Consider the following 13,107-nt stretch of genomic DNA (forward strand, 5'->3'; position numbering starts at 1 on the left):
CAGAGTACTTAGAGTTACTAAAGTTGGCATTTTTATAAAATGGGATGTTTAGCTGTTGGTGTTCTCTTTCTGTAACAGAGCAAAAACACAGAGTGAAAATGCAGCAGAAGATTTCGATGTGAATATATATGTGTAATGATAGCACTGCTTTTCTATCAGATTGAAGTGCTGGGCTCTGTCTGGGCAGCTCAGAAACATCAGCAGCTTTATCCTCCCTCTTCCTTGCAGAGATGCAGAAAAGATTATTCTCCTTTGAACCTGGGGTTTGGGAAGGGGAATCAACCTGTCCAAACCCACAAAATGGGTATCTGCTGGGGCAAGGAACTGAACCTCTGTCCGGAGTTGTAACGGGGAGGTTTTGGTGTGAAATGTTTGTTGTAGTAAGTACTGTGTTGCTAGGTGGAGGGAGATGTGGTGTCCTTGGAGTCCAAAGGGTGAGTGTGGCTCTCTACAGTCATGTAGAGGCGGTTTAAGTTTTATGGCATTGCCCTTGAAGCTGTTAAATGGAATGAAACGTGCTTTGTAGGTGTTTGTGGTTATGCAGCAAGGACCCGAGACTGGAGGGGAGGACGCACAGATCTCATTAAACTGGTTTGATGACATAGTTTGGTGATGTTCCTAGTGTTTCAGCAATAGTTCTTCACAGAAATTTTTGATAAGGAGCAAAATGCTTGAGAACTTCCTCAATAGTAGTGAATAAAACCTTGGCTTGGTAACACGTAAAGTGTCTGTGTTCAGTTTAGTAATATGTGATTTAAATTAAGACCTGAATGTTTGTCTAACCTGGTGCTTATGTAGCTCATTAAAAAAAGTCAAAGTTCAAGTTACTTAAAAATGATATAGCTATCTTGGTGGTTGATGGTTCAGTATGACTCCCCAGTAGTAAAGACAATTGTTGAAACTGGCAGTGCTGCCCTATTTTAAGTTGGTTGCAAACACAGTGTTAAACTTTATTTACTTAAAACATGACAAATAACTTTCTGTAAAACTCCTTTAGGGAATCTGGTGTTGAGCTCATCACAGGCTACATATTATGTTTGCTTTTAGTGCGAAGTTCACACTGTCTCTTTCAGTATCTTTCCTCTTTCCTACTGCCACAGGCATCTGCTGCTCCATAGCTGTGCTGGCGCAGCTCTCTCCAAGGCCATGCTATAGAGCAGAAAGCTGACCTCATCCAAAAAAACAATAATAGGCCAAAACCCAGTAATGTTTTTGCTTAAATCCAGATTATTACAATTATCTGATTATAGAATGCTGCCTGTAAACAGTTCCACTGTAGAGGTGGAAAGCGATGGGAATATAAGTCAATTTCCTTTGTGACTACACCCTGGAGATGTAATAGGTTGAAGCCTTAAACATGTAGTCTGTTGCTGTGTTCTCTATTACCCTTTATGTGTGGAGAGCTATGGATTAAAAAATCATAATAAAAAAAGAAACAATCCTTTGCTTTTTTTCAGTGGCTTTTACAAATCATCTCAAGCCTTTCTAGAAGTGATGGTAGCAATGAATGACTTAGACGTGTGTTTTGGGCATAGATGATGCCAGTTTCAAGCTCCCTTACTTGGAGAGCTGCTACTCAGCCAGTTTATGGGTTGTTAAATGGGACGAAAGTATTCTTCATAGTTTTCTGTAGCTGGAAGAGACATCAATGAAGTGCAAAAGTTTCACTAATGGGAGGATAGCATTTTGAATGCTTGCACCAGGTTTACATCTTGCCAGATTTACAACTAGCCTTGGCTTTGTGCATAACCTAAGCCGTACTGTCTGGAGACAGAAGCCAAACTGGGTAAAGTGCAGAAAACATGCAGTTGTCTGAAATAATGACATTGTTCAGATTTCACCCCCTGAACAACTGCTGTGCTAGTTGCAGGGCATGATGAGTCTGCCTGGCAAAGGTGCTTTCCAGTGGTCCTCTGGAAAATGTTGGTCCTTACAGATTTTCACTGCTCTCCTGAAGTCCCCTGTAGTCTGTGTTACCTCAAGTGGTTGCGTATCTGAGGGGTTTGTCACCAAATGCTTATGATGATCTGACATTTTAATCTGTGGTTACTCTCGGAGTCTTGATTAGCCAGGTTACATTCAGGCCAGAAGGTAGCTGTTACGAAGCCATGCTGGGAGCTTCCCTAGTAGTTTGGGTGGTAGCAGCACATAGAACGTTGGTTACAGATCCGGGATGTGGATGATCTAAGTTCCTGCTTGGTTTTGTTCATGGATTTTTTCATGGTCTTCTACAGGTTGATTATTCCTATTTTATGATGGTTATTCACAAATACAGGAAGAGCATCTCAGCACTGGCTTGCCCTCAGACTGCTTGACTAATGTGCCTGTCATACTCACGGCCTGTTATTTTTTTGTACTCGGTTCCCTGCATTCCTGTATTCTGGAAAATAAGTAGTTACAAAACTATGAATAATGCATAATTTTACTATCAGCTGTAAATAATCTCTGAACTATGTAAGGGAAATACTCTTGGACTGAAAGACATTTTGTTTCCTCCTTCAGGTTACAATCAGCCCTTCCTTCAGCCTGTAATCCGCACCAAATGTGTGACTCTTAAAAATTAACCGAAGAGCATGTTAACTTGTGCTATAGTCCTATTCCAGGATAGGATCTCTTTCATAATAACGCAATGGAATTTTTTTCTGGGTTAATTCCCCACCATGTGTCAACATAGACCATTAACCGTATGTGTGATTGCTTAATGGCTGGCCTGCAGTGACTCAAATACCAGTTCCAAATAGGCTTTTGCATACAAGTATTGTTCTCTCTAAGATCTTGATGATGGCTTGATTGGCACATGAATAGGGTACATTAGAGCTAGTTACTGTGTCTGAAAGAAAGCTAAGACATCACATTGGAAGAAAAAATAAAAAAAGAAAATAAAAAGCAACAGGTTGATGTGACATGGGAAGGAGGAGGCAGGAGAAATAACTTAGAGATACGGTGGGGGAAAGGGGGATGTTACTTCCCTTGCAGGAACAGACACGTCTGAATGTTTTCAGCCTTTCTGTGGCTGTCAGTGAAAATGTAGGTGCTACTTCAGCAAAATGCTAAAAGCTTACTGGAATCAACAGGATTTATGTGGGGTTGTTTGTCTTTTTTGTGTATTTGTGCTGAGCAACAGCTCCATGTACCTTTGTTTACTTATGAGTAGGTCAATCCCCTCTTAATAGCCAGGATTGGTGGGTAGCCTCATGTTTGATTGCTTCCATGAAAAAGCAGTTTTAAGTGCTTCATCCCCAAGTGAGCAGTGACACAAATGTACCAGTTAGTTTGAGCCACAGAAAAGTGGATGGAAGCACTGCATGTAACTTCTTGCATAGCTGTTAGAGTGTAATTTCTTTCTGCTGCTACCGAATGGAGTGAACCTACACATCTAGCAAAGGAGAAACTGTCAAAAGGGTCTCCTGACCTGTTGTTCTGCTAAAAAAAAAAGACTAACACCCCCCCCAACCCAACCCCCAAACCCAGGGAAAAGAAACATAATTAATTTGTTTTGGAAATTACATGGTGGGTAGTTGCTGGGCATAACACCTGAGAGCAGCATTGGGTGACTGGAGAGGACTCCAGGCTCTGCTGGCAACTTCGGGCAGCTTACCGCACCTTTCTGTGCCTGTTTCTTGTCCATTTGCTGTTTGTCTAGTCCATTTAAGCAGCAAACTCTTCTAGGTGAGGAGTGTCTCCAACTGTGTATTTATACAGTGCCAATCACACGTTGATATGTTGAACTAGGGCCCTTAGCTTCTTGTTGCAATACAAACGAGATGATAAGGCGTTGTGCTCATTAGAGAGATAGTATGAGTACTTAGGAAATGGCAAGTGTATTTTCTGGGTGGGAATGCAACCTCTGTCTTATTTAGCTAGTCACTGCAGATGTTGATTAAGGCTTTAAGTATTTGGATATCCTTTCTTACAAGAATGTTTCCTAGAAGAAGTGAGAAAGGAAACAGGCTCATAATTGAAAAAATGGCATGGCTGATAGGTTTTTTGTGACTGCAAAATGAGCTGTGAACGCAGATCAGGTTTCTGTGCCTTTTTAAGCATTGGAGGTTTCTGGTCATGTCAAAAGCAGTAGGACCATACTTAAGGTATTTGGGGAGAGATGGAATCACAGGGAGAAAAATGTACATTAATGCAATAATTAGCTTCAAATCTTCCATTCTGTTTTATCATGAACAACTTTGTCCGTGTTAAAGGTAACAATAGGTGAGGATTAGAAGGAGAAGAATGTGTTGGGGCACAGCAGTGAGGATTGGAGGATATCGGTTGTGGAGTCCTTGGCTGTTGGCATACCCAGAGGTGCCCTTGGGCTGGGCCCTCCCCCATGAGAGATGGGCACCAGCAGTTGTGCAGAGCTGTCAGAAGCTGGTTGAAGGTAAACATTAAATACAATAGCAGTCTAACATATTGGGGCATCAGTGTCCTATTGCCATATAAACATTACCTAATAGTACAGGCTGAGGTAGCCAAACCTTGCAGTAACAGATGCAGGTAGTATATAAAAGGTAAGAAATTAATTACTCAGTGTATAACTTTTTCTTTAAACCCAAACGTTACTGCAAGCCCAAACACTTCCCAAGTGTAGGCTCCTCTGTAAACATCAGATTTCCTTTGCTTGATTCATAGAATGGTTTGGGTTAGGGACCCTCAGAGGTCATCTATTCCAACCCCCTCCATGGGCAGGGACATACCCAACTAGATCAGGTTGCCCAGAACCACATCAGGCCTTGAATGATGACATTTCTGTAGCATGAGTGAAATTTAAAGCCGAAGGACAATTTTCAGTCTGTTTTGAGAAACCACTCCAAGTGACTGAAAAATTTACCTGGGATCCTCCAACACATGGCAATTTTGTTTGCCTTCTGTTCATGATTTCTAGCTGTTGGGATTGGCATGTCTGCCTGTAATACATACCCATGAATTTTAGCTGCACTCACTGGATTCATGGCACAGTCCATTACCATTCCAAACAGTATCTTTGAGGAGGTGCTTCTGGAAGAGAATTGTTTGCTGCTTGTCACCAGGCAGATAGAGTAAGACAGCAAAAAAACAACCCAAACTTTTAATTGAATTAATTTAATTAGAATTTCCTTGCTGATCCTCTAGGCTTTCTGTTTTCATTATATACTGAATACAGTTAAGACATGGGACAGTATTAATGCAAACTTGCCTGCTATATCACTTCAGTGGTTTTATGTTCATCCTGAGGGAATTGGCTAACTAGGACAGAACAGTAGGTCTAAACTAGGGATGTAATTCAGCTTCTGGTTTCCCCTGGACCTGGTTGCTGAAGTGTGTGATTAGGTTGAATTACATTGGTTTTCATCCTGTGAGCGTATTTCTCCAAGGAGTTTGTTGCCAAAGGTGTTTCTTCAGAACCGTGGCACCACAGGACAACTTAGATTGGTCTAGCCTTGAGTTTCCCTGACTTCTCCTTTCCTCCCCTGCCCTCTCCTCACTCCAGGTAGTTGTGCTGGTTAATGCAGATGTGACCTGGATCAAATTCGAAGCACTGGCATACATCTACTTCTACTTCTTCATACATCTACTTCTGTCCCTGTTTTTTGGATAATTGGCAGAGAATTGTTGGTCTGGTATACTGACAAAAATACCTGCTGCTTTGTCTTGTTGATCCTCACCAATGTTAATGTAACTGGGACATTATCCACCCATCAGTGATCCCAGTGGCAACTGGTGGCTGATTGTTGCTGAATGTTTTCTGTCATGTTGACTTGCATTTGCAGTAACCTGGTTTACTGAATGCAGTTTGTAAAGATATTAACAGCTCCAGCTTTTCCTAGTACTACTGAAGCTGAATACCTGGGGAATTTTGCATAAGACTTAAGACCTTTTACCTAATGGTTTCTTGCAAGTAGGTAGGAGGGCTTTATTCAAATATAGATAGCTCTGCCTAAATCATTTTGTAAGTGTTATAATTAAATAACTCAGTGGCAGAGGGCCCAGACCTTGGAAAAGACTGAATGGAGCCTACAGTATTACATGCTATTATCTATCAGCAAACAGGTTAAGCTTGCTCAGAGGGAGTATTTTATAGGATTCTAAAGGTGCCTTGTTGAAACATGATCTTCTTTCCTTCAACAGACACTCCTCTCTCTCTCTCTCTCTCTCTCTTTTTTTCCTTCCCTCTCCCCCTTCTAAACTTCACAAAAGATAGAGGTTAGGTGATATCCAAAAAGAAAACTATTAACAAAGTGCAGGGGAGCATGGGGTGGGGGAAGTATTTTGGTTTTATATTCTAAGCAGCCAATCTTGATTGGGTTTGCCTGCAATGTAATTTTCTGTAGCTACATATTTCATGTTTTTCCAGCTGAAGAACTTTTGTATAGTATTTTTGGAGTATTTTAAGTAGCTGATATGCCTTTGGATAGAATGCATGGATGTGGTAGGTAGGAAGGGGCATGCACGTTCAGGGCAAATCCAGGTGTTGATAATCAAGGCTGCAACACAGGATCAGGAATTTAGCATCCACATCTCTGAGTTTTAGATGTGCCAGCATAACAGATTTGGGTAGCAAGCAAGGTTTCTTTGCATAAAATGCACATACCTTTTGGCTGGGGAGATGCAGTGAAGAACAGTGGGTATCATCAAAACTAGGCTGTAGCAGTTAAATGACCTTCAGTCTAGGTAGGCTGGCATAGTTTTCTTTTCCAATGCCCATCAACTATTGTGGATTGTTAGCTTTCAGTCTCAGCCTATATCTTGGGCTAATTTGTTTATAATTTTTTGCCTGTCCTTTCTGTCGCCCTCTACAGGCAGTCTATGTTTCCCATTTTGTGGTCCTTCTTTGTTGTTGCAACTTTTCTTCTCATGCAAGAATTATTGTTCCCTTACTCTGTTTGTGCCAGAATCCCACTCTGGCCATTGTTAGGAAGTTTAGGATAAACTTCAGGCTGCCTCATGGTGGAGGCTATGCTTTAAAATGAGGGCGAGAGTTGTGACCTGCAGGAGATGGTGTGAGAAGCTGTGCATTTCATCTAATTCTCTTTTGCCTGATACCACGGATGGAAGCTGTGACTGAAGCCACATTCTAAAGATAAGCAGGAGTTTCTCTTTTTAAAATGTGATAGAATTAGTAAGATGCCATTTATGATGGGAAGTATTTCTGCTCATCCTGAAGCCTGGGGGAGTTTGAATTTGGTTAGTGGTAGAATAAAGAATCTTTAAAAAAAAACCCAAACTGACAATGGAAATATCAGGGACTGGAATTTTTGCACAGGAGTATAATAAAAAACCTTAAGTGTGTTATATTGCCTAGTTCAGACTTCTGAAGTCTCTTCTGCTGGGTGCTTTAAGAGTTTAAATCTATGCAGAGAGGAGATGTGGTACTGTGCATTTTTACCATATCTAGCAAAGGTGCTGTCCTCTGCCAAGTTATTTTATCTCATTTGATGCCTGTTTTCAACAGAGGGAGGTTTCATGCTTTTAGCTTCTGTGCTGGTTACTATAGGTACAAGTATTTGTAAAGACTTCATGTGTCAGTGTTGGGTGAAAGCAGGGGACTTTGCTAAACTAAGCTGGAAATAAAGATTAAAGTAGCTGTCTGAATAACCTGGAGGAATCTGCTGAAGTCCACCACATACAACAGATGACTGCTGGAGTACTGTGGCTTTTTCATCTCTGGCCTGTAAAAATTTGTTTCTGCAGCGCCTGGCATAATGAAATAACATTTTCAGTACTTGTCTTAGTTGTGTTTTGGTGGGGCTTTTTTTCTCTGTTCTGTATTACCTTCCTGGAAGAAGGATAAATCTGCTGACCACATGCTAGAGCCTTATTTGTTCAAAACTGCAGCCACGGCAGCAATAGCACAGGAGGAAGGAGCACACTATTGTTTATATTCTGGTGTTACATCCCTCCTACCTGAAATGGTGAAACCAGTTGTAACTATAAGCCTGTGATTCATGTTATCCCTGACATGTAGCCTCTTCTTGCTAAAGAAATTACCACCTTCAGCTGCTCATCGTTTTAGTTTTGATGCCAGCTCCTTGCCTGATCACACCCTTGAATGTTTCCAGGGATGGGGAACATCTACCACCTCTCTCCTCAGTTAAAGTTGGTTAGTAAGCGAAGATTTAGCCTGGCTGCTTTGTACTGATAAGCTCAGTTAATGGCTAGCCACTGAAAGGTGCAGGTCTACCCCGACTTCTCCTTAATTTTCCTGACAAATCCATGATGTAATCCCACAACATCTCTGTCCTCGTCTTTTGCCTCTTTAAGATGTTGTGTTTGTTTTGTGCTTCCCAGGCAAAACACCCCAAATATAAGCATGGGGCTGAGTTCTGATTTCAAGACAAAGATACAGGTTGCCAGGGCTGACAGATCATTCTGCAAAGGGATAAAAACCCAAGAAATTAAAGATATGCCTTTCAGATACCGAGTCAGAACTTCAGTGTGCCAGTAAAATCTATGGCAACTGTGGGGCTTTTTTGGTGTTTGTTGGGGGCCTTGTGGGGGGTGGTGTTTTGGTGGTGATCAAAAGATTTGTAGGTATTGTGTTGTTTTGGGGGGGCTTAGGTCTGGGTGTAATAACCCAATCCAGAGAGGGTCCTTCAGCTGAGTCCTGATGAAATGAGGCATTAGGCAACTGCTGACATGACCCTTTGGTTGTGTGATAGTATCATTGCCATGGATACTGGCAGTGTCTTCCAAATTAAGTAGGTAAACTTTTAAAAGAGTAGTTATTAAGTCATCTAATTTTAGTGATATGGGTGTTTGATAATATTGTTTGTAAATTCTTGCATTGAAGCTCATGAACTTCTCAATATTTTATTACCAGAAAATTGTGCCCCTGAACTCATTCTTTGACGGAGGATATTCTGTACAGTGAAGTGAAAATTAAAAAACCTACATGTATGCACACACACACACATATGTATAAAAAACAAAACAAGTGTCTGATTTTGGCTTCTACAATTCCTTGTGGTTTTCCTTCTGTGTGGGTTGTTTTTTTGCTGATAGTGCACTTCAGATAAGATTAATTTTAGCTAGCAGTTTTTCAAAGTGTGCTCTACTCAAGTCTGCTACTAGGTGAGGCATTTGCAATCACACTTACAATTTCTGCAGCAAAACTGCTTTTACATAATGCTTTTAGTTAAACAAAATTTGATTTAGAAGTAGTGCGGTGATCATGAAGAAACTTTGGAAGTCTGTGAATTAGTGCTGTAAAGATTGGCTTTTTTACTGAGTAGGAGTGACTGTCGGTTGCAGTGAAGGCAGATACAGAAACTTGCTCATAATTCCAGACTTTTAGCAAGGCATCATGATAAGCAGCCTGTGAAGATTGACATGATAATGCTAAAGACAGAATTGCAATGCGTCTTTGTGCATCTTTCTGTTATAAGTATAGCTTTGCTGAAACAAACATTTCAGTAGGATTTGGGAATATTGATGATTTACACATCTTCATTATTAAGGTGTTCTTTTTCATGCTTACATCTGAAGAGTCTGCTCCCTATATGAAGATTGTAGATGCTAACTCACAGGCAAAAATAATTCTTTTCTGATTTCAGAACCCAGAGAAAGCCAAAATTATGTCAAATTTGGATGTGAACCATACTGTAGGTCTACATGGTTTCCATTGACTTTGTTTAGTGACATTTGTGAAAATCAGGCATTTTTTGCTCTGGAACTTCCAAGACCATTGCTTTCAGACAGATGTGATTTCTTACTTGTTCTGCCCTGAAGGGCTGTCACATAGTGCAACAGATGTGGTTGCAGTCAAAACCATCGACAAACTGGTGGTTAGTCATTCATGAAGTGCTTTCTGATGGTACGTACTGTTGACTTACTGCCACCATTTAATATACCCTGATAGGGTTTTATATCACTTGGACAGTCTTTTGAGAGAGTTCTCATTTGCTAGCACGGGTTACTATTTCTTAGGATCCACTTCCTGCTTGCTCTTTTGCTCTGTTCATAAATGCTTCCTAGTTGATAGTGGCAGGGATGTGTAGTCCTCTGGAAAGCAGAGGGCTGGTCTGGATTTGTGAAGCACGTATATTCGTGACAATTTGAAAAATGCCGGTGGGGGGTAGGGTGAATCAAAGTTGCAGACTCCTGTGGAGCAGACAGCTGGCGATTCATGTGTGTCATACTTTCATTTACTTTCCTGAACAAGAAGAAAAATGTCGCCCACAGCAACTGCACCATGTTGCAGTACCCAGGCTGCTGCTGAGACACAAAGAACCTCTTAAAGCATGCAGGCCGTAGAGTTCAGAAGTAGATCATCTTCCTGTTCAGCTCCTTCTGGAGCTTAGTGAGGGAGTTGGTTGTGCCACAGTGGATTTTCTGGGTCCTTTTCTCACAATTGGTTTGGTCTGTATGTGCTGAATCTTATTTTAGTCTCCATTGGTCTTGAGTTATGATGGTGTACAGTTGCTCTTGAGTTACGTTAACGTACTCTTAACAACTCCTGGGGAGTAACTCTCTTGGTTTACACCTGGATATGGGCAGTGAAGCCTTGGCCTGCTACTTACTAAACATTTAGTTTAAAGAAACAATGTCATCTAGATTATATGTAAGAGTGCAGTGTTCATATCAGGGGTTGCTGAGGGCCTGTGCTGCCAGGTCAGGGCCAGCAGACCAGTTGCCAGTTACTTGTTAATCTGAACATAAATTCACTGACATCAGTTGACATTGTCAACTGCCGTGGGGCAAACTTTTTTTTCCCCCAGTAACTATGGCGTGTTCTAAATCGTGCATTCTGTTGTCAGTATAAATAAGGAAACTTTTTTTCATAAGCTATGTTAGACATTATGGTGTGGCAGCTGGAGGAATAATGTGGGCACTTGCAAAAAGGGGTTTAATTAGCTGCTGCAACATTTTTGGTAGGTTATATGGTACTGATGTGGCATTGGGTTTGTCAACAGTATGAAAGGAGACACAAATGCTTTAGATGGTTGTGCACAGAAGCAACACCAACCCCTTCACATGCTCCTTGTTCCCCTTAGGGGCCTGACTTCGAATCTCCTAGGGTCAGCACTGAGTTCTGTCATGGGTGTGAGCCATGGAAGATATCCTGAATGTGAAACTTTTTATTTCTCATGGGCCTTTTCTTCAGGGATTTGTGCCTTCCCTGCATAGCAGGAAGAGTTGCCTTTCCTCTGCCTCATTGGAAGTGATAACTGCAGTTGAGGCAGATGTTTGAAAAGAGAGGTGGCTATGGATGGGCTGAGAATGTCTGCCCTAGCAGCAGGTACTTTATTCTGACATTAAGCATTTCGGGTGGCAAGCAAAATCTGTTGTCCTGTATGCAGTCACCAACCTTTCCAGATCTTCCTAGAGGAGCCTCAGTGTTACTGGCTGACTATCAGTGAGATGGAATGGGTAATTTAGTTTTGTTTGTTTCTTTTTACCCAAAATCTGTGGGGGGGCGGCACATGGATGCTACAGAACAGTACGTGGAAGCAGGGAGGGCTCTACATAGTCTCTCTGACTTGCTCATTAAACTCCATGTTGAAAACAACCAAAAAAAGCAGTAACCAAGTGGAAAGTAAGAACTTGGGTTATGTCATGAATTGTTAGGCAGTTATTAGTTTAATTATTAAACTGAATTGTTTTTGTGCTACTTTTACTCACATTGAGTAATAACTTGCTTTAGGATGGGATTATCTGTGATGGTTATGTAGGTGTGAACCGAGGTGATGGCACCAGGTTTGCCACTTACTGCTCCTTTGGAAAGAAAAAAGGCTGAACAGGTCTGCATACCTATCATGTAAGCACTTGCTGCCGGCCTGTCTCTGCTCACGGACTGAGAATGAAATCTGCTTAAAACTATTACCTCGGGGACTTCTATAAGTTTTGTAGAAGGAAAATGACTGTGGTAGAGCTAGGACATGTTTCTGCTGTTCTTGTCAGTAGTTCCAGAAGCCCTGTGTGCCAGAAGCTATTTACTAAGTCCCAATGCATACTTTTTTTTATTTTTTTAAGACACTGTGGGATGAAAATTTGCATGGTGGGTGGTCGCAGTCTTTTTTATTATTATTATTTTCATATGATGTGATTGTAGAGTGGTCTTAATCATCTGTGTTTAAAATCGTGTGCATGTGTAAGTTGGTAAAAATCCGTGCTGGAGATAAGAGTGCTGTAGAGCCTCTTCCATCCATGCATACCCTGTAGTTTCACAGGAAATTTTTTTGCTTAGAGATGTCAGAGAACTCTTTTATCAGCTTTCCATTATATAGGTCTTTGCTGCAGCTGGATTCTCAAATTACTGTGCTTTGAGTGTTCAGGAGGCAAATTACTAGAAAGAGATACTACTGTGTGATGCTGGAATTTGTTTTTTTTGTTGTCATGCAATCTGCCTAAACGTTCTTTTTCTCCTTCTTTTGCTAGAGTGTAAAAATCCTTTCCCGTTTATTGATAAATCTGCCTACTTTTCTTTTCCAGAGATATCAGCATGAATAACATCACAAGGCTACCGGAGGATGCATTCAAGAACTTTCCCTACTTGGAAGAGCTGTAAGTATTTCACACATGTTCAGGTTTTGCTACAACATCAGATGGCTGTGTGAAGTGGAAGGTGGGTGGGGAAATAGTGTTGAGTTGAGCTGCAAACAGAGAAAGCAATTATACTTTAAAAAAATAATCCTGTACATGTTTGGAAACCGGAACAGTAAATGCTACTTACAAGGGGCTTTTTACGGTAATTACTTTAATCATGGCTAGGGTGATGACACATACTAATTACAGTGTTATCCAGAGATAACACAAGAGGTGTGTAATTACCATTGTTTCTGAAGGAGCTACAGTATAGCTGTTGCATAAGTTCCATAAAATATATGTTGTTTCGTTTACAGAGCAGCTTGCTCCCATTGCCCCCATAGGCTGCAGGTGCAGTGCTCACAAGCCCATCCGGACCTACATCAGAAATTCAAGTTCTGTGGTACAGGGCTTTCTTGTGTTTAGTTTCCTTGGCAGAAGTAATTCTCTACTTCCCATCTTCCTCTCTCCTCACTCTTTTCTGGGTTTATTTTTGTTTTTTTTTTTTTTTTTTGTTTGTTTTGTTTTGTTTTTGCTTTTCTTTAGCTTTTTATGAAGTTTCACTAAAGTGATACTTGGATTTCTGAATCCTTGAGCTCTGCTAAGGTT

The 13,107-nt window shown here is 41.0% G+C and overlaps 1 protein-coding gene across 1 annotated transcript in view; it reads left to right on the forward strand.

Annotated features, from left to right (window-relative positions):
* Positions 1-13,107, forward strand: part of LGR4 (leucine rich repeat containing G protein-coupled receptor 4) — a 78,875-nt gene that overhangs the window by 21,489 nt on the left and 44,279 nt on the right. Inside the window, 1 exon segment of the mRNA XM_034065616.1 lies at positions 12,406-12,477. Within this exon segment, the coding sequence (XP_033921507.1) occupies positions 12,406-12,477 (72 nt within the window).

The sequence above is a fragment of the Melopsittacus undulatus genome, chromosome 8 (assembly GCF_012275295.1).
Source record: "Melopsittacus undulatus isolate bMelUnd1 chromosome 8, bMelUnd1.mat.Z, whole genome shotgun sequence".
Classification (NCBI taxonomy): Eukaryota; Metazoa; Chordata; class Aves; order Psittaciformes; family Psittaculidae; genus Melopsittacus; species Melopsittacus undulatus.